The 22947-nt window shown below is 39.3% G+C and overlaps 1 protein-coding gene across 2 annotated transcripts; it reads right to left on the bottom strand.

Moving 5' to 3' along the window:
• Positions 1 to 4553: 4553 nt before the first annotated feature.
• Positions 4554 to 20470, bottom strand: zbtb35 (zinc finger and BTB domain containing 35). 2 transcript variants are annotated; one of them, XM_088910543.1, is made up of 8 exons: positions 20361 to 20470; positions 17473 to 17611; positions 13336 to 13437; positions 12403 to 12547; positions 8209 to 8891; positions 7520 to 7650; positions 5443 to 5712; positions 4554 to 4833 (listed from the first exon to the last, which is right to left on the bottom strand). In XM_088910543.1, the coding sequence occupies exons 2-8, from the start codon at positions 17594 to 17596 to the stop codon at positions 4792 to 4794; spliced, it is 1497 nt and encodes a 498-aa protein (XP_088766669.1). In that variant the 5' UTR covers positions 17597 to 17611; positions 20361 to 20470; the 3' UTR covers positions 4554 to 4791. The 2 variants fall into 2 exon arrangements, with proteins under 2 accessions (XP_088766669.1, XP_088766668.1); XM_088910542.1 differs by having other exon boundaries at positions 4554 to 5712.
• Between the last annotated feature and the right edge of the window lie 2477 nt (positions 20471 to 22947).

Raw genomic sequence — 22947 nt, forward strand, 5'->3', positions numbered from 1 at the left:
ACAATATGTATGTGTATGAATTTGTATTCACCTATCACAATACTCTACAAAGTAATTAAAGTGCTCCTTCACCTTGAAATTACTGCCAAGCAACATTTCTGTGCCACAAATTCATAATATACAATATTTGCCAAGAATGTGCTTTAGAATTGAGTATGCTTCGAGCGCTTCTATAGAAAGAATTAGTTACACATTTTATAATGCCTGTCTTTTTGTAATGAGAAAATATTGTCTTTGCTGTTGCAATGGTTATTATCATTATCATGCCTGAACAAATATTGCTCAAATACAACTTTAGGTTCATTTCACACATGTCCCTTCCTAGAAATACAAATGTGTTCACAAATTGCATTTACAAAAGATGAATTAGTCCTAATTTGAAAGTAGACTAATTTATTTTGGATGAATTACTATTTCCAAAAAGCTAACAAACCAATTTTTTTTCAAATCATCAGTGTTCATTTCAAATCACTCCAGATACGCATTTAATTAAAAATCCAGTGGTTATCAGAAAAAGAAACTCTTAAACAGGAGCAAAGAATCCTTATATGTGGTTAATCAAATCTTTAAGATTGATCAGTGACTACTTTTCATTGCTATGGAGATAATACCAAGGACCTAGAACTCAAACACAGCCCTAATACAGTGGTGTGAAAAAGTGTTTGCCCCCTTCCTGATTTCTTATTTTTTTGCATGTTTGTCACACTGAAATGTTTCAGATCATCAAACAAATTGAAATATTAGACAAAGATAACACAAGTAAACACAAAATGCAGTTTTTAAATGAAGGTTTTTATTATTAAGGGAAAAAAAAATCCAAACCTACATGGCCCTGTGTGAAAAAGTGATTGCCCCCTAAACCAAATAACTGGTTGGGCCACCCTTAGCAGCAACAACTGCAATCAAGCATTTGCAATAACTGGCAATGAGTCTTTTACAGCGCTGTGGAGAAATTTTGGCCCACTCACCTTTGCAGAATTGTTGTAATTCAGCCACATTGGAGGGTTTTCGAGCCTTAACCGCTTTTTTAAGGTCATGCCACAACATCTCAATCGGATTCAGGTCAGGACTTTGACTAGGCCACTCCAAAGTCTTCATTTTGTTTTTCTTAAGCCATTCAGAGGTGGACTTGCTGGTGTGTTTTGGATCATTGTCCTGCTGCAGAACCCAAGTGCACTTCAGCTTGAGGTCACGAACAGATGGCCGGACATTCTCCTTCAGGATTTTTTGGTAGACAGCAGAATTCATGGTTCCATTTACCACAGCAAGTCTTCCAGGTCCCGAAGCAGCAAAACAGCCCCAGACCATCACACTACCACCACCTTTTTTACTGTTGGTATGATGTTCCTTTTCTGAAATGCTGTGTTACTTTTACGCCAGATGTAATGGGACACACACCTTCCAAAAAGTTCAACTTTTGTCTCGTCAGTCCACAGAGTATTTTCCCAAAAGTCTTGGGGATCATCAAGATGTTTTCTGGCAAAACTGAGACAAGCCTTTATGTTCTTTTTGCTCAGCAGTGGTTTTTGTCTTGGAACTCTGCCATGCAGGCCATTTTTGCCCAGTCTCTTTCTTATGGTGGAGTCATGAACACTGACCTTAACTGAGGCAAGTGAAGCCTGCAGTTCTTTGGATGATGTTGTGGGGTTTTTTGTGACCTCTTGGATGAGTCGTCACTGCGTTCTTGGGGTAATTTTGGTCGGCCGGCCACTCCTGGGAAGGTTCACCACTGTTCCATGTTTTCGCCATTTGTGGATAATGGCTCTCACTGTGGTTCGCTGGAGTCCCAAAGAAATGGCTTTATAACCTTTTCCAGACTGATAAATCTCAATTATTCTGTTTCTCATTTGTTCCTGAATTTCTTTGGATCGCAGCATGATGTCTAGCTTTTGAGGATCTTTTGGTCTAATTCACTTTGTCAGGCAGGTCCTATTTAAGTGATTTCTTGATTGAGAACAGGTGTGGGAGTAATCAGGCCTGGGTGTGGCTAGAGAAATTGAACTCAGCTTTCCAAAGATGTGATAAACCACAGTTGATTTATGTTTTAACAGGGGGGGGCAATCACTTTTTCACACAGGGCCATGTAGGTTGGGATTTTTTTTCCCCTTAATAATAAAAACCTTCATTTAAAAACTGCATTTTGTGTTTACTTGTGTTATCTTTGTCTAATATTTCAATTTGTTTGATGATCTGAAACATTTCAGTGTGACAAACATGCAAAAAAATAAGAAATCAGGAGGGGGGCAAACACTTTTTCACACCACTGTATATAATATTATATAATATTGATATACATTTTCCTCATAACGTATAGGAAAACAATTACAATTGTTTTATGAATTACAAATTGATACTTAATTTGATGTACGGCATTTGTGTTAGAAACATTTACTTTACAGAGACATTGATATATTTGTAAAACCTTATTTCCTAAATAAAGCACAATACAGCAAAGGACAAGGAGAGAAGCTGAATAATAATGAAAGGAATAAATCAATAAAAGCTTAAAGGATCCTTGTTACATTACTTCAGGTGGGTAGTGTTGATAAAGGGGAATGCAGGAAACATGGTAGTGGGGAAAATGCTCAGCTCACAACCTCAGCCAGGGCACCTGGAAAGGGCTGAGGAGTGAGAAACACAGCCAGGTTGACAGTTTGACTGGGTTAAAAACAGACTGCGATGTTAACCTGACTTGTGATGCCCTAGTGGAGTGCCATTTACAGTATAATCCTAGAAATGAGCTTTTATCTTATGATATTATACTAATTTCAAATCACAGATGAAGGAAGTGGTTCTTTTTTGAGCTATATTTGTAATTATTGCTTGTTTCAATGCCAAAGAATGCGGAAACTCACACATGCATATAGGCAGGGACCCACTTCTTCCGCCATGGATGTGTAGTATGTACAGTACATGGGTGACCCAAAGCACCACCAACCCCATTACACGACAGGTCAGGTGGAGAAGTGAGAATTTACTCCAACAAATAAATGAGGCGTGACATTTTAGGGAAACTGAAAAGTGCAAGCCCAAGTGGAATTCCCACAGAATACCAAGGTTTACATACCTACCTTAAGGGTGGGTTCACATCCCTATCTTACAAACACAGTGACAAGGGGTCATTAATTAGCAAGTATTAGGAACAGTATCAGTTTAAAGTGTCATTTAAAGTTGCCGGTTCAAATCCCACAGCCAGCAGAGGAATCCTACTCCGTTGGGCTCCTGAGCAAAGCCCTTAACCCCAACTGCTCCAGGGGCGCTGTACAATGGCTGACCCTGGGCTCTGACCCCATGCTCTCTCCCTATCTGTGTGTCTGTGTCTCTCATGGAGAGAAGCTGGGGTATGCGTAAAGACAAATTCTTAATGCAAGAAATTGTAAAGGGTTAATAAAGTGATGGTATTATTATTATTCAAAACCTTCATACAGCACGGAGTCCCATTCAGCACACTGAGATACTCATTTTTAAATAGTGCCACTTAGAGGTCCTACTTACAGAAGCAACAAAGTCATCCCAGTACTGACCAGTTTCAGCCTTGCCTAGCTTCTCAGATCTACTGTGATCAGGGTAATACTGCTTTTTGAGTTGAGTATGATTGAACGCAAATGAAGCCTAGACAGCTGTCAGTAGAGCATTTTGTGAAAAACAGAACTTTTTTTTTCATTATGAAGTTATTAAGTTAAACGTACCCTACAGACTGAAATTGATCTGTTGGAATATGGCAATAAAATCAGTTAATCAATGCTCAATGGTAACCACCATCATCCTTACATGCATTGCAGTATAATACTTTCAATTTAGGTTCTCCTGCACACACATATGTTTTAGGACAATAAATATGGCTTTGGCGTTTAAGAAATGCTGTTTGTTCAGAAACTTACATTTAAAGTTATTAACTGAAGTTCAGGAGGGATAACAACGACAAGTCAATCTCACACTAGCTGTTTAGGGAAATTAGCTATATATACACATGTATCAAGCACAAACCCCTTTGCATTTATTTCAAGCAACCCTTGTCCACCCACATCTCCTCGGTTTCCTCCTGAATGGGGGATAGCTATGTACTAACTAACTAGGTTAAGCCAGACTTATCCCACCAAGGATCTCAAACACCCTCAAATTAAATTTTTGGATGCTGGTGTCCCCAGTGAAATTAATGTTAAAATTCTGCACTGTAAGTCACCCTGGACAAGGGAATCAGACTAGCAAACAATAAACAATAACGTAAACTAGGTCACAGTGTTTCTACTTGCTTTGCTCTTTTTATACCATATTTTATAGCTCCTACTCCTAAAACAGATGTTTTACCATCTTCAATAGATCAGTAACATTTCTTGATTATACTTTAATTGCTCTTATAGAAAAGAATGAAAAAGTCATATATAATATTTAAAGCATGCAGCTGGGACCTATCATACCAAAACAATACAAAAACTAAAAAAGAAAGGCCTTTTTGTGGATAAGCAGTGAATAAACAGTTTTTGTGGATTTTGTGGCCTTGTTTTAAGTGATTGTTGTGATCTTGTGTCTTAAAGATCTGACCAAACAACAAGCTTAAAAACAAAGAAAAATGTTTTTAATTGCAACAGACAGCTTTACAAATGAGTAAAAAAAACATACCATGTAGCTGACATATACATATTTTTCATAGAAAGCATTTATTAACTTCATCTGTCATACATTACCAACATCAGACTTTCAGAGTTCACAGAGAATTTCACGGTAAGATTAAAATTGATGGTTTCATCGGGGAGGCCCATTGGGAGGATACATCAAATTCCTTCAAACATCTTACTGGCAAAGCGCAATCACTTCTCTGCTCTGTACCAAGACCTAAAAAAGGCAGATGACACCATTTCTTCATTCAGTGGGAAACGATGGAAAAGTGAAGGGGTGTGGTCGATAAGCTATTAAACTTAAAAACACATTCAAAGATAATTTCTCCTCCAAAGATGTACATTAAGTAGCAAGTAAATCCTGTCTGAAAATAAATATCCTAAATATTATTTATATTTATATTTGAAACTGTCAATTCTTAAACCAACAAGTTTTCTCAGTAGGCAATTCATGGTTTATCGATATTCACTGTGGCGAAAGGAGTCAGTGGATTGTTATTGCCTTCCCAAAAAAGAAATACCAAGGGCTAACATGGATCTTTTCTTATACTTCTACTGCTTGCACTTCACTAATCTCTGTCTCTTCTACGTGTATTTCCACCTGCTCCTGCTCCTCAGGGACCTCTGTGTCCTGCACAGTCTGTTCCAGGTAGTGCTGTACAGCACTGCCAGAGATCTGTTCCACTTTGAACTGCAGCTGCTGTCCCGGGTCTGGGTCACTTCCCCGCGGCTCCTCGGGGGCTACAGTCACTTCCTCGGCCTCTTCGCCGTGCCGGAGGTCGACCCCCGCTTCGACCTTCCCCTGCTCGCCCTCGACGGTCTCCACCTGCACTGCCTCCACGACGTGGCCGGCCTCCATCTGCTCCGGCTCCACCTGCACCTCCTCCAGCAGGGCCTCGGAGGCCCCCGGCTCGGCGATCACCACCTCCGTCACCACCTTCTCGTGAATGGCGTGGAAGTCACGGAGGTGGACACGCATGTCGTTCGGCTGGGTGAACCAGACGTCGCACAGCGTGCAGTGGTTGGGCTTCTCCCCGGTGTGGATCACCAGGTGGTCCTTGAACTGCTCCCAGCTGTTGAACACACTGCTGCACACCTGGAAGAGAGGAGACATGAGAGGCAGGCTGGAAGGAGATGACCAGACCGTTACTGTCGATGGATGATGTTGGACGTTTTCCTGGCTGTCTGCTGCTAACAGAAATGTATTTCAATGTGATTCCCTTACGGGGATGAACTTGGGGGAAGAGACAAACTAGAACCTTCTGTTCTGTGTTTACTTGCCTAGATTTCATGTTAGACCAAGATTTACTCCAACTCCAACTAATGGAATCTTTGCAGGAAATATGCTCTACGAAAGCCTATGAAAAGCTGCAGTACAGTTCTAAGGAAGAATAACATTGCATTAAACATTTACTTTGCCATTTTTCAAAACCTCCATTTTTTGAAACTCAAAACGGCAGTTAGCAATTAATATAAGGGCACTGGGGAAAAATACTTCCCACTGACTATTCTGCAGTTTAAAATACCACTTCCAACAAATTTTTGTAACAGAAATGTGTTTATGGGCGGAGCGGTGGCACTGTGGCTATGGATCTGCGTCTGTGGCTGGAAGGTTGCCAGTTCAAATCCCGCAGCCGGCAGAGGAATCCTACTCCGTTGGGCCCCTGAGCAAGGCCCTTAACCCCAACTGCTCCAGGGGCGCTGTACAATGGCAGACCCTGCGCTCTGACCCCAGGCTCTCTCCCTATCTGTGTGTCTCATGGAGAGCAAGCTGGGGTATGCGAAAAGATAATTCCTAATGCAAGAAATCGTAAAGGGTTAATAAAGTGATGTTGTTGTTGTTGTTAACTGAGTAGTAGAATGTGATTTTCCAATGATTTTACTGTGACAGTTTAATTCACAGCAGAGCCATCCATCAGTTGTTTATTAAGCTGTTAAATATTTTAAATGATTCAAGTATTTCAAAACAATGCCAATAACCTTGTGTTCTCAAATACATTTTAAAAACATTTTTAACATTTTTCAAAATATGTGTATTTTATTAACGTCTCTATCAGCCGATTTAACTGTTATTGATAGTTTTAAAACAATTCTGTAAGCAAAACTATATTCTGATCTTTATTTCAGTTTATTTTATGTACCTTGTCTTTGTGTAATGTGCCCTGTAGCAATTAAGTGCTTAAAATATATACATGTAAATTACAGTTTTTAAATGCATATTATTAAAGTTTCCATATCTTTACATTGAAGTACTTTATATGAAGTCTTGCCTAGTTTTTAAAAATATATACAGTATATTTGTGCACAATATATCATAATAAATTACTCACTTTTTATATTTGTTTCATTCAAAAGGGAAAACCAGTGTGAAACAAAAGAAACAGAAACTATACCAGACTGGAGTTTCCATTATATCACTGAAAGATAATCTTATCCTCCACAGTGCCACCAATTACTGTGGCCTGCCGATCCACAAAAGATGTATTGCTCTCATACAAGGATGTATTGCTCTCATACAAAAGATGTATTGCTCTCATACAAGTGGCACCAACACAATCTGATGTTTCACACCCATGGCAGTGACAAGCTAATAGTTTAATCGTGAGCAGCAAAAATGAAAGTAATCAGGAAGAATGAAATAAACACTAAAAGGAAGCAAACCTATTCAGATGTCAGATGCCTTTTCTGGCATATTGGCAACCTTATCGCTTCCCAATACAGCTCCATTTTTTTTTTACTTTATCATACATTATATGAACATTGAAAAGAAATCAATGTAGTGAATGTAGTGTCATGTATCCAAAACTCTAAAGTACCATCCATCCAGCTATGGGCAAGTGTACAAGTGTTTGGTGGCTGCAGACTTCAATGTTTTCAAAAAATATATTTTTGACAATAAGTACCTGGCATTCGTAGAGCTTCTTTCGTCCTTTTTTTGCACCAACACCATTTTGACAGGCTGCCATATGGCATTTTAATGTACTATTCCTGGCAAAACGTTCATGGCAGTCTGGACATTCAAATGGTTTTTCACCTAGAAAACACAGTTATGGCATAATTGTCAGTGGTGTACTCTGTTCAACCTAGAAAAAACAACATGAAACATTTTGCCATTTGCCCATCAAGAAGACAAATTCTTTGATGCATGCCCATGAAATGCGGCAGTCTCATCACATTAAGTGACAACTATGCCGGACACAATTCCAAACTACAAATCCTCTTCCAAATTTCAGCAGTACGTCTATGCATCAACTTGAAGGAAACGAATTAGAACTCTCCATATTCTCCTGATATAAACACCTAGAACATTAACAGGGCTTTATCTCTGCCAGAGACTTCAGTTAACTGCGTCAAACAAAAGTATCAATCTTAAAATGATTTAATCTGGTGTTCAAATTAAAATATCAGCTCAGACTTCACCACACGTCAGTGAACGAAACCCAAATTTAAAAAACATTCCGAAGCCCCCCAAAAACATTCATTTGCACTGAAGCTCAAGCATGTACTGCTACTGCTGAAAACCAGGTGACTTGAATTATACTTTCTTCAGCGAATTCCTCTCATCTCCAGCAGCAAGAGAAGCCGGTCTCACCTGTGTGTTTCCTCAGATGTTCCTTGAAATGGCCGAAGTGGTCGAACTGCTTCTCGCAGTACTCGCAGACGTGCATCTTCTTCTGGGGCCGCTGGCGGCGCGACTGTTCGGCCTCGAAGTGGTTGCAGTTGAGGTGCTGCTTCAGGGCGCTTTCGCGGGTGTAGGTCTTGTTGCAGTGCGGGCACACGAAAGGCTTGTCCGAGTGGACCTTCATGTGCTGCTTCAGGTGGTAGAAGAGCTTGAAGGAGCGGTCGCACTTGTCACAGCGGAAGAGGTTGTTGAGGTGGGAGATCTGCACTTCCACCACTTCTATGTTCTCCAGTGATTTAGGGGTAGGTGCATCTTCTTGTGCGACGACTTCGACGTCTTTTTTCACTATATGGAGCGTCTGCTCTCCTTGCTGGTATTTGCTGGTAATGTCTGCCAGCAGGGCGAGTGCAGAATCATCAGAGGAGGCCTGGGAACCCTTGACACCTTTTCCCATGTCCACCACTTCCTCTATGCCCCCTTCCTCCAGTTCGATGGTGCTGCCGGCAAACTCCACTTCGATTTCCACTGGCTCTGTCTCCACGGAGGGCAGAGTCTCTGTGATGACATTCGAAGTCTCTGCTATCTTCCTCTTTTTGGCCTTATTCCTACTCGCCGAGTCCTGCACTTCGGTGTATGGAGGGCTGCTGTTTGTCCTTGGAGGCACAGATAACAGTCATTAAAAAAAAAATCTTGGTAAGCACACCGATGTCTTTGAAATCTTTAAATTGACAGCCGCAAAATGTGCTGTTATTTATAAAGACAGTTTACAATGAGAACACCATGAATCCCGAGATATCTTATTGGTTCAGATTGCTGAATGTTAACTAAGGTTAATCCTAAACATTCAAGGATTACAAGGAATCCCGTCATGCTGATAAATGTAATCTGAGTGCTGCTGTCCACTGTGCTTTATGTATTCCCTCAATATCATGCTCAGCAGAATGCAATTATGCTCATTTGGATTGTAATTCATATACACAAAGTTATAAATTAGTCTGGGATTTTGTAAAAAAAGTCCAGTCACCGGTACTTCCGCCTGAGAATTAACTGAGGGTCTGAAAAAGAGTATCACAAAAACATCTTCTCACCATCACCTCAACTGCTTTGAGACTAAGAGGTGGCAGACAGATGTGCTTTTAGTACAGTAATCCCCTGCTAACTATGCATTTATCAAATGAACATTTCAGTACTCATATAAACTTGCTTGTCTACAGCGACCCATTGTACTTATTATACACAAACTAATCTATATTTATAAATATGTCCTCTCATTACCTCTTGCAAAAATTACTTTCTGTTTAAGGACTCTTCCAGAAATTACTCTATCCTGCTTTTTAATGACTTTATCTTTGCACAAATAATGTAGGACACCTGTTTCTATTTCACATACATCCACTGCAAGGGTAAAAAACTCTGATGTGCTGAATTTGCATTTCCTAATTTGCATTCTCATGACTTAGGCTGTAACATAAAAAAGTTCATATTGTATGGAGAGGTGTGTGCAGGTAGCACTTTTATGGTCAAAATTCCAACTTGTTTTAAATTTTTCTTCATCTTTAGCAAAACAGCTTTTGAAAATGTGGTAGAAGGTTCCCATGACGTAAACTGTTTTCACTTTCATCAGTCTTAAAAGTAAAAAGGAGACTTTTTAACATAGTACATTTTTCTTGCACTAATTTGTGTGCTTTATTTACACACAAGGAACCCGACCGATCTTCCTTTATCTTCTTTTGCTTATAGCACTTCTACTGAGCTACATCCCTATGGGTTGCAGTCAACACAATCTAGCATCCTTCTGTTATACTTTCTTCCAATTACTGAAGCCATAATTTACAACGGCTGTCTTGTCATTAGGACTCTATCTGAGTCATGGAAAAAAAAGATGGAAAACAGAATAATCTATCACCTACCACACTATATTCTGTTCAAGGGAGCATTTCAGCCAGTTCTGACTAAAACATCAAAAATTCCCAATTAAATAATTATTTTGTGAATGTGCTTTAAACTGAATTGTTTTTAGCTTGCAGGTATTGAATGTGACGTGTATGTGAAATCTTAGAAAGTCCAGAGAGTCTTCTCTGGCATGTTTCTTCCGAACTTTCCTCTTATTTGCTCCCTATGTCCTTGTCAATCTGAGCAGCCAACAGGACTCGAGTTTCCCAATGTAGAATCACATTTTGGTGTGTAGTTGCTTTCGAAAGGTTTAAAAAAAAGTTATGTCTTGGGCAACTGCTGAAAAGTTATGAATTGATGAATGATGATTCATCATAGAGATCATATGTTCTACTACAGTTCATAACATTTATTGTATATGTAAGTATATTATATTATTATTAAGGCTTAAGTGAGCTGTTCATTCTCCTTGTGTATTGTTTCCTAGACAGTGGGCATTTTGAAATTGTCCCACACCTTTCATCATCACTGCAGGATTGACAGTCACATTACAACCCATGCCCTCTACAGAAATCAGCTTCTCAAACATCTTGAAGTTCAGGAGAGGACGCTCCTTCAATATTCACAGTCTTAGTGATCAGCTAAGCTTTTTGCAGAGGTTCTCCCATCAAGGATACATCTATGAGCTCACTGACATCAAGCAAACCATTGAGGTTTACATTGACTTATCTTAACTGTTATTAAATCATATTATTTTTAGATACCCAGTCATTCTTCACATATTCTTCCCACTCTGAATTTTAACTCATTGAAACGAGTTGCTGTCTGTAGTCAGAGCTCATAAAATGTAGAAAAAAAGAATGCTACAGTTGCAGAATGCAGAACTAGGTTGCGTTAATGCTCACAGAAAAGTCCCCAAAATAAGATCCTACGTTGAAAACCTTGAATTAAAAAGATGTTTTCATACACATTCCAGATTAATTACATTCTCTGCAACCCACATGTGTGAATTATTTTGAAGTAATTTTAATTAGATGGTTTACTTCAGGAAAACATACAGTAAAGCACAGTTGGCTACGATGATTTGTCTGTTATTTTAAATACAAAATGGTTGTTCTAGTGATACAACATCTAATAATTACCATAAAATTAATAATAATCAGAGACTGGTCAGAAATGCTAAATAGGCTGAACTCCAGAAAAAATGTGAAACCATGGAAAGTCTATTTTCTTAAATATTTTAAAAATCTCGTTCCATGATATGTCAGGACAAAGTGGAGTATGAATACCAACAGTGCATTAGAAACATGCTGCCAAAAACTATAAAAAACTGTTTAGTCCAAAACCAATATGTAATACACAGAGATCGATTACAAATTGTAACCACAGATATAATACAATAACATTTTGAGGTCTCTATGGAGAAAAGTAAAAATAAACTACTTTACATTAGCTAACACGCTGTCTGGCAGATATTTTAGCCATCTGGCTTTTGAATTCAAAACTTAACTTATATTCAAAAAACATAATTCTGGCTTCCTTACTTTAATATGCAGATGGCACTATGAAAAAATACAGAGGACTTTTTCTACCCGCTGTTTGATAAGTGCCTCTGACACCACCTTTTACAATTTCCACCTTTTCTCTCACCTGTCTGAAGTGTCTAGCTGTGCCTCGTTCAAACATCTCCGTGTATAGAGTTGTTAAATCTGACCAAATGATCCTCATAGCTTTAAGATGCATTCACTTTCTATTCAGAACAGTATCCAGTACAGCTTTTTTAATGACCTTGTCTGCCACAGCACATTATGAGTTAGCAGGTCACTAATATAGTACCATATTTAATACTGATAGTTACTGACATATTTTCATATGGATCAGGGAAAGGTGGCTGAAATCCACTACGCTATTTCACACTGTTCTAATAACAAAATTCAGGACAGTTTCAATTTTACATTTCCAGTATTGTTTCAAGGATAGGTCAACAGAAGGTGTTGCGTTGCTGGAAAGAAAAAAGCCACAAACAATAAAAGAAGAATACAAAAAAACATCTTTGCATGAAGTGTGTTTATTTGAAATGTGATCAAGTCTGGGTCCTGCCCCAGATACTTATTTAAGCAGTATTACTCTTGCAGTAAATAGGATTTAGTTATGTCTGTGATCTGAATTTTTTCAGACCTCAGTGGAATAAAATTTTCAAGAACAAAACCCTTTAGCTCCTAGCTTTAAAGCCACCAAAGTTCGGAATTTGGAGAGTACAGTTTCTCATACCTGCTGTTAAGAGCTTTGATTGCTTCTTGCATTTGTAGGTATTCAGCTGCTTTCCACACATCATTGACCTCTTCATGTCCATTCACCGCAAGTTTCGCAGTGTAGGTGAATTCAATCAAGTGGCGGAAGGCCAAGTTACTAACTCCTGTAAGAGGACACGACGGTAAATTATTTAACGTCAATTGCCAGTGCTCCTGTGCACTTAATTCTCGGCGACTCCAAAGGAGAATTTATTTCCCCTTCATTAATAATGGTCCGAAGGGCTGGAAAATCAACAGGCTTGTGCTATTGTACTATATAGCCACATTATATATCATATATTTTGATCTTTAAAATCAAACTTGGACTGAGGAAGTGTTTTAAAAATATATGGTCAATCTAGACCAAATTATTATGTAACCCTATGCAATTACAGTGTTACACTTAAAAGCAGAACTTCTATCTTCAGTGTTTCACTGAAGAGCTGAAGTTTACATTAAAGCATTTTAATGATACTTATTATACATTATACAACTCAAAACCCTGCAGAATAAGGGGTTTCAGCCACATTACAGAAATCACTACCCATGGGAGAGCCTTCTGTATGTCCACCTTTTCAACATCTGTTGGTTGCTCTCCATGGGTGACAAGGCAATCTGATATAGAAAATATAAATTTAGCTTTCCAAATTATTCCTTATCCATGCAAAGGATTCAAATAAAAAGGATGAACCTGAAATGGACTTTCCCAAATGTAAGCAAATGAATGAGGAAAATGTACTTAATTAGAACGAAACACAAAACATCAAGGTATTTTTTAAACTAATACAAATGAAGTGCACAATATAAATGGAATGTCATGTTAATTGAACTAGTCGAGTAGCATTTGCGATAGAAAGTTACAGTACTTTACAAGTTTGTGGGTTTTTTTATGAATGACCTAAGAAATGCCCACCTTCGATTTCCACTAAAGGCTCCATCTTGAAATCTTGGAAGAATTTGTAGAAGAACTGACTGCAGGCAGCAAGCACAGCTTTATGGGCCCTGAACTGATGGCCTGCAGATGGAGGAGAAACACAGAAGAAACAAGGAATATCAGTACCTTTCATTATGTTAAAAAGATAGACAAATTTCCAATGTAAAAAAACATCAAATCGGAATAAGTAAGCTGTAATGCTGTAAGCTGTAAATTTCCTATTATTAATAATAATTCCTTATACTTATATAGAGCAGCTCTTTTCTGGACACTCCACTCAAAGTGCTTTAAGGTAATGGGGACTCCCCTCCACCACCACCAATGTGCAGCTCCACCTGGATGATGTGAAGGCAGCCATAGTGCGCCAGAACGCTCACCACACATCAGCTTCAGTGGCGGGGAGAGCGATAAAGCCAAATCTTAGATGGGGATTATCAGGAGGCCAATGTTTGGTAAAGGCTGGGGGGAAATTTGACCAGGAAACCGTGGTTAACACCCCCTACTCTATTTGAGAAACGCCCTGGGATTTTTAATGTCCAAGGAGAGTTAGTACCTTGATTTTACATCTCATCAGAAGAACAGTGCCTTTTTTACAGTATAGTGTCCCCATCACTATAATGAGGCATTAGGACCCACACAGATCATAGGGTGACAATCTAGTATTTGAGAGAATTTATAATATTGAGAATATTAGTAAATTACACAAATAGCTCATTGAAAGAAGGCTGGCATGCTCAGTGAAACAAACTATTTATAAGTGGAAAGTATAAGCAGAAAATGCCAGAGGAGAATGTGCATATAGGTACTTACTAGTGGGAGAAAAGGAAAATACTCCTCCCAGAGGTCATTTTTGCTTCAATTTCTATCTCATTCGCGTAATTTGACAGGTCTGTTATTTATAAGTTTTACTTATAAATTAAAGTTTTACTACATTACAAGATCTGTAATGAAGAAAAATTATTTCAACATAATCACACAATGAAGACCACTGCTCTTGTGAGACCTCAGGACCTACGTCAGTACTGGAATGGGATGTGACAATTCCGAGGATGACACTGGAACCCTCCCTCTCCTGCCCTCTGTCCTCACCCTTCGCAATCTGCCTTTGTCTCACAAACTATTCTACACAACCTCGAGCGGAGGGGCTACCCTGGACGACCGCAAACATCACTTCCTCCTGGCTGACCTCCCTGCTTCAACTGATATTCTCTCTCCCATTTGACAGTTTCGCACTCTCCGCTAGCTCCTTCTCCCCGTTTCTGTTAATGTCAGGGTTCTCATTCCAGCTTATTGCCAGGCTCCTGCCTCCAGTATCTCATCTCTTGCTATAAGACCTTTCATCCTCTTTGCTCCCCCACAGCTCACTAAGGAAGCCAAGTCTTTCCCTTGCAGTTCCTTTCACCTTTACGCCCTCTGGTGGTGGGACTAGCCACTTGCAGTTATCAAGTGGTTAGCCCCATAGTCCCGGCTAAATTTCACGATTGGATTAACACAGTCTGCCCTCCATACATTAACCCCTAAATCAAATGAAGAAATGTTTTTTTTCCCCCCGATCAGCTCTGCAGTGGGGTAGCTAAAAATGTACGAAAGGAATATTGCTTGAATAAATAACAAAAATGTATTTCCGCAGTACAACAGTCCAAGAACTATCAATAATGAAACACAGGACACTAATAAGAAATTACTAGACCAGGTATGTCACCTACACATTTGCTGTGGTAGGCCAGATTGGATTTAAATGTACATCTATTAGGCTATACATACTGAAATACTATGTACAAACTTTACATTGTATTATTTATGGAACAAGTAATAGGTTTATTCCATGCTGAAAAAAGAAGAAAGAGAACACAACGTTTCGGCCGTGGAGCCTTCTTCAGGTGTGTCCACGGCCAAAAAGTTGTGTTCTCTTTCTTCTTTTTTTCAGCATGGAATAAACCTATTACTTGTTCCTTTGCAGCCTACGCATGCTGACGCAGCTACCCACCTGAACTTGTATTATTTATGTTTTGCAGTTTATGTTTATTTTTACAACAAAATGCTTTCCTTTAAAATACAACTAGCAGTCTTTGCATCTTCATTAGAAGTCATTTCAGCAAAACCTCCTAATTTCACTCTAAGTACGTAATTTTTTTAGCATTATTAACTGCAGAAATTAAAGTATCATTGCCATGATGATTGCAAACTACCTAAATCTGTGTTCTGTGTAAAACAGCTTTATTGGGACATTTTGTTTAATAACTAATGAAAATAAAGGAGCAACCACATACACCCACGCCTGTTATATCAACATTTGATTTAGGCAAACTGTACTGCAAGGAAACAAGTATTTGAATTCCTGGGTTTTCCTGGGTGATCCCACTTGCTTAGCAATATTTATTTAATCGTTGAACATTCTCCTTAGTTTTAACACCACGTGGGCAAACATGTTGCTAGAGTTTCAGCCTGATATTCAGAAAAGCAAAGCATTACCTTAAATGTAGCAGCACTGTACACACGTTCTGTGTGTAACAGATGAGAGGGGAGAGGTGTTTGGAGTGATCAAATTAGTCAAAACTACGTCCTGAGACCAGCTTGCTATGCAAACATATGAAAGAGCGAATTAGATTCAAAAAGATTTAGATAAAACTCAAGACCCGAATTAGCTGGAGGAGACTACCTACGAAAATGATGTAGGTGTTTATGTTGAGACATCATCAACATCAAAGGATGATTTATTTAAATTGTATAATGCACTTGTAAAGCCTCATTTACAGTAAAGTGTAGAATTTGAATTGCCTAGGAATAGAAAACAGAAGACATTTCTTTGCCCTATGGGTTATGGGAGTGTGGATCAAGCTGCCCAGCCATTTTGTAGAAACTCTGACTTTTCTCAAGAAACAGCTGGATGAGATCCGTGGAGCAATTAGCTATTAACTATTAAATAGACTAGATGTGGCAAATTAGATCCTCTCATTTGTAGCCAGTATGCTCTTATGGAGCAAGTTAAAGGCTGATTCCCTGCTGAAAAGAGAAGAAAGGAAACACAACGTTTCAACAGATCTCTTCACAGTGACTTGTTCCAAGATCAGGCTTTCTAACCACCTCCTATTCCTTTACAGATGTCGTTGTTACAATATCATTCTTAAAGGCTTTCACCTGAAATTTAACACTTTTTCCTTTGACTATGACACCACCCAGAGTAACAGAGACTTCTACAACAATTTTCGCAGAAACTAAAGCTGACACCCGATGAAGGCTCCACAGCCGAAACGTTGCGTTTCCTTTCTTCTCTGTTCAGCATGGAAATAAACCTTTAACTTGTGCCTTTGCAGCCTACGCATGCTGACGCAGCTCCCTACTTGTTCTTATGGAGGCTGATCTGGAATCAAGTCAGAGGAGAGCAATAAGGGTAACCCCTAGTCTTAAAGAAATATTTTACATTACATCCTAAAAGGATTGCATTTAAAATTTTAAAAAGGAACTGATAAAACCAAAAACGAAATAAAGAACCAGAGGACAAAACTCTAAACTGAGGGGAAATGCATTTCAGACTGACACCACCTCTTTCCACAAAGGGTTGTGGGAGTTTGGAAGAAGCTACACAGCCACATTGTTGGAGCTGATACACCAGCTTCTTTCACGAAACAGCAGCGGATTATACTTAGATCATTCAATTACTATAACCAAACAACTTAGATGGGCCGAACAGGGTCCTCCTGTATGTAAACTTTGTTATCTTATTTCCTCCTGACTAGGAATTCTGGCCTTCATTCCCTGATGACAACAGAGATACCACCTTTTCTTCCCTTTAATTTACTGCAGTGTTAACTTATGGAAATACACCTGTTCACAATTAACCCTCTGTAGTCATGCCCAATTTATAACTCAGTGTTCCCCATCAAAAGACAGAGAGGATTTCCACATACAGCACCTTGCACCTACTTTCTTTAAAGTTTCATGAAACTCACGATCACCCTTGAGGAATGTCACAAAATGCTACCTGAAGTCTACTTCAAATTTAGGTTTTAGGGTAACAGTTGCATTGGTTGCTCAGTGAGCAGGCCTACGAAATTAAAAGTGTGAACAAATCAGAGGCAAAAGAAAGTTCACATAAAGGTCAAGTACACTGCATACCATCCACAATCAGGGTGATGTCAGTGAACTGGTCCAGTTGCCGCTGTTCATTGAGCCTGTCCAGCATAACCTTGTAGTGATCTGGAAATTCACTCCCATACTCTACCACCTCTTCTTCAGACATGATTGAGTACTCTCCCTGGAGAGAAAACAAAATGAATTAGAAATGGCACTTCTCTCCCTAATGTTAGCAGTGTCCTGGTGTCCATTTTTTGGAAACCTGTCCCAACAAACTACTGAAAGAGTGAAGAAGACAGAACAGTACGCAGTCTGGATATGGTCAGAACAAAGGGTGCATCAATGAAATCAATGTTTGCACACTATATGTATCGCCACAGCCTCGCACAATGGGGCAGTGGCTAGCATATCTGCCTCGCGGCTCTAGGACCCTGGGTTCTGTTCCTAGAGTGCTATCTGCGTGGAGTTTGTATGTGCTCTTCATAGTTGCATATCTTTTCTCCTACAGTCCAAAGACATACTGGTAGGTAAAGTGGCTTCTGGGAAAATTGGCCCTGTGGTGAATGTGTGTGTCTCTGTGACTCCTGCAATGCAATGGTGTCCCATACAGGGGGTAACCTGCCCTGTGCCCTCTGCTTGCCAAGATAGTCTCTGGGATCCCACACGACCCTGTATTGTATAAAGCAGTTAGAAAACAGATGGATGGATTTTATCTATTGTCTATCTATTGTCATATATGGGCAGCAAGAGGAGACCTCAGTTATTTTGAAAAAGGTTGTGGAGGTGCTCAACCTGCTGATGTTTCACAACCAGCAGTGTCTACGGTGATGTCAGCATGGAGCTCTGAGGGAAAGACATCAGCAAAGTGCACCAGCGGCCAGAAGCACACACTCCAGGATTGTGAAATCCGCATTCATTGGAAGCAGTGTAGCAGCTGCGGATCAAGTGACAAAAAAATTCAACCCGGGGCGCAAGCAGCCATTTTCAGCAAACACAGTCAACCCAAATCTCCACAGAGTGGGAAACCACAGTCAAGTTGTACAGCACAAACTGCTCATCACAGTTGGCCATTCGCATTTGCAAATCCAGTGGTGCAAAGAGCACAAGCAAGGGCGTGGAGAGAGCTGATATGACAAGGTGAATCATCCTTCATTATGTTCTCAACAAATGGACAAGTGCACATCTGGTGCCAATTTAAAGATCTGTACAGCTCTTGGTGCTTGGTTCCAACAGTGAAGGGTTCTAGTGAGTTCTGTAATGCTGTAAGATGAATTCTCCTAGCATGATTTTGGTCCACTCATTCCCTTAGGGGGCAAGGTCAATACTAATCTCTGCTTAACGGCAGCTTAATGCTTGAACGTAGCAGCACTGTGCAGTTCACTGGTTTACAATATTTATATATAATAACAAACAAGGGGGGAGGGGTGTTGAAATGTAAAAAAAAAAAGGATTTATCAAATTAGTCAAAACTAGGTCCTGAAATCAGCTTGCTATGCAAGCCTATGAAGCAGCAATCGAAATGTTAAAAATTCAAGATATAGCAATTCAAGACTGGGCAAACACCTGGCACAGACAAGTGATTTTCCCTGTGGCAAGTAGTACAAACAAACCATGAATACAAACTAAGAAACACTTAGCTGGAGGAGACAATGATGGTTGAGTCGTTTATGTCGTCACGTCACATTATTTACATCTTCTAGACAAAGTGCACAATTTAAATAAAAATGTTTGATTAAAACTGTATAATGCACTAGTAAGGTTTCATTTAGAGTAAAGTGTATAATTTTCATCACTAAGTTATAGAATACAAAGTTTACATTATCTGGGAAAATATGTTGCATTTTTAAAGTATAATGCCCCACAGTAAGATAAGGCCCTTGTCGCACTCTAATTGCTGTAGCAGTAAGGTTTATAAAATACAATTATTTTGTGCTGGTGGGCTCAAAATCCTGGACTGAGCTTATTCGTGTTATTATTAAAGCAGTATCTTTAACGTGCTACGTAACAGCTGAGTGTTCCCATCCAATTCCCCCATTTAATGTATAACTCCAGGATTCACCATATCGCTCTCGTGGAAAGAAAAGACATATTTCAAGAAAATTAGACTCTTTACAGTGCCAGATGTATTTGATATATTTTTAGAGAAACAGCGGTAACTTGTACATTATATATTGTTGTGCACAAACCGTACACGAATCCCGTGATAAAACTGAAAGCGAGATATTTGCAACTTCTCTGAAGGTTATTTGTACCAACGTAAGATATGTGCCGTCACCTAAAATCGTTGCATAATATTTTCACCACATATTATCAGTAAAACACCCACATGCAGAAATCCGCATTTAAAGAAATCTTGCACTCGCAGGAATGGAAAACGTAACTTTGAAGACGGTTTCAACGCCGGCTCGTTCACAAGTTCAAACACATCTGATCAAGCACACAGTCAATCAAACTATCATCCAACCACAATTGTCAAACCAGGAGGAACCGCGGCCAGTCTGCCTCACATTGTCCAATCACAGTGTTCAAAGGTGTCGTGAATGTACAAAAACGACCAATCGGAGCCTGAGTGGGCGGTTCACACACTGCAGAGCTTCAGCGAGGACTTGGAGCGGAAGGCCCTTTACCGTTCTCCAGAACAGTGAATTAAAAACACTGATAACACTAAATGGAGTAAAGTATTATTATCTGAATAAGACCAGCGCGTATCAATATCGGAATCTTTACACGTTACCGGAGATCGAAGGGTAATAAGCGGTAACATTACGCTATATTTGCATTGTAGGCCTGTTGACGAGCTCACTGTTTGTTGTTTGACCACCTACATTACGTCATCAAATCGCGCATTAAAAATCTTCTTTTTAACGGGCAGATTGTCACATAAACCGGTCTCACTTGAGTTCACTCACATAACAGATCGGTAGGCTCACCTCTCGTTAGGTTCCAGTGCTTTTCGCAAATGTTTTTGGTGCTAATTCTCCCCCAGCACTCCCTCTGCCTCTTCCCTGCCGAGCCACAGAAAAAGGGCGGTCGCTTCTCTGTAGGGCCTCGGCTTCCCAGGAGCCTTAGCGAAACAGAGGAGAGAGGGAGCTGATTGGTGTTGCTGGGCAACCACAGCACAGCCTTGCTTCAGCTGTCAACTATACCGTACAGCATTATTGCAGCATTTTTAAAAGCTACAGTTTTCAAGCTTCAGCTGATACATGCTTCAAAAACACTGGCAGATACCGGTAGAATTCAGAGGTTATTAACCGAAAAAGTTAGATGAAACGTTTCAGAGACATCTTGAAATTATTGGACTACTTCATAAGTAGTCTAATACATTTGTGTACATTTTGAAAAATGTTCCTTTTTTAAAAATTCCCACTATATTTTATGGAAGGAACTTGGGTTAAACCTTTTCTGACTAAAAAAGCATAAACTCTTAAACTGTCAATTTTAAAGATAGGACATTTAGTTTGTGGTTATACTAGCTGCTAAGAATAGCTAATGGTGTGATTCTTATCCCATTTCTTAATAAGATATATTGGCTATATATTTTGGGTTTTAGTAACTGTCTTACTTTATGGTTGCAACTAACGATGGTAGCAGCAGAATAAATTCTAAAGTTTACAGAACCATTTGTCTGCTTATCTGGAGGAAAATGCTTCCATACAGTAGTTACTGTATTGGGTGGTGTTCAGCATGACAATACCCCAAAACAGATAGCCAGTGCAACTAAGTAATTTATAAAGAGAAAAAATTGAAAATCTTAATCATTTTCAAAGATTAATCTCAGTAATAATGAAAATCTTGAAAGCATGATTTAATTACAGAAAGCAATGTAAAAGCTTGCAAGGTGAAATGCAGCTGCCAGGCTAGCAAAATATAACATATTATATTTTGCTAGCCATATTATATTATATAATCGTATCATATAATATAAATATAACATCTCCCATCCCCTCTATAACAGGCTTTTAGAAATGAAGAGCACGTTCAGCAATAGACTGATTCATCCACGGTGCGACAGGGAGCGCTACAGGAGGTCATTCTTGCCTTCTACCATAAGACTGTACAATGCATCCACCTTGCGTCTGGGCAGAGGCAACATTGACAGTGACCTGTTTCTGGACTAAACACATCTACACATCTACTGCTACATCTGCTCTCTTTCTTTTCATGTTCACAACCGTTTTTTGTGCAATATATGCCAGGGACCCGTGCAATACATTTATATTTATATCTATTTATATCTATATTACATCTATATTTATATTCATATGTGTTATACGATTTTTCTGCATACTGTTCTGTTCTAGTTTGTTCTTTGTGTGTCCGGACTGTGAGTAACTCTTTTAGTGCACCCCTCACTGTACTGATTGTATTGTATGTATTGTACTATTATTATTATTGTATCATTCGTCACACTGTGGCTGTGTTGTCTGTGTAAAGCTGCTGTTGCACTGCAATTTCCCTCACGGGATCAATAAAGTATCTATCTATCTATTATATACTGAACATCAAAAGTAACTTATCACTCTTTTTCTGTGCTGTATGTATTGTTTAGAAAAATAAAAGTAGACATCTGGATATTGATTAAACGACTTTGGTGTCATTTAACATGAGTGACTTTGACTTGCATCAGCACTAAAAACACAAACAGAAAGTTGATGGGGCGAAGCTGAAAAGGTGATTTGACTTGTTGAACGACAAGTCTAGTCAAAATCAGAAGAACACAGAAAGGAACCAGTCTGCCCTGCTTATCAAGGGAACAACGGCTTCATGCTATCGGTAGGTTGGAGCAGTACCTCAGCAGGACTCACCAGTGCATCCAAGTCCTCTAGCAGTGAATCAAGGAGTTGTGTGATCACCCTGACAGATCTCAGACATTCTAGATGATGGCTAAATATTCTGCACAACCAACCAATTGACATGGAGGTCAAAATGTGATGGCTGATGGCACCCCTACTGCAAAGTAAAATGTGAATAAAGTCCACAAACCTCAGTTGCTGCACTCTCTGTGGCTTCATCCTAACGTGACAACATTGCAGAAGATGTTCTTATCTAGCTCATGGAACACAGGCTTTTTGGGAGTTGAGAAATAGATGGTTATGCCATGGGTGCCACACTTGCTAGACGTAAGCTCCAGTGAAAGGAAGTTTGTTAGAAAGTTTGCAAAAGAGAGGTTCATCTAGTCCATTTGATAGTAAATAATTGAGGATCTCATCCATTTTTTCTTGAATGAAGCCACGGTATCGACCTGGATAATAGCTGAGTATTTTGTTCCCAGAACTCCCTTATGAGTTGAACTGGGGATGATGTCTGGCATTTAGGGCTCAGAGACCAGTGAACAGGTACTGTGCATGCTTGTCCAAGCTTTACTAGAGGAACAGGACAAGAAAATGTGCACAAGAAAATATCTGAGACCTGATGCAAAGCATGCATTACAGATATGTATCCAACAGTGGCCACACAAGTTAATAGCCTGTAACTTTCACAGTGGATGATGACAAATTTTGAATTTTACTCATCGTG

Source organism: Atractosteus spatula, chromosome 3 (genome assembly GCF_055471065.1).
Source record: "Atractosteus spatula isolate fAtrSpa1 chromosome 3, fAtrSpa1.hap1, whole genome shotgun sequence".
Taxonomy (NCBI): Eukaryota; Metazoa; Chordata; class Actinopteri; order Semionotiformes; family Lepisosteidae; genus Atractosteus; species Atractosteus spatula.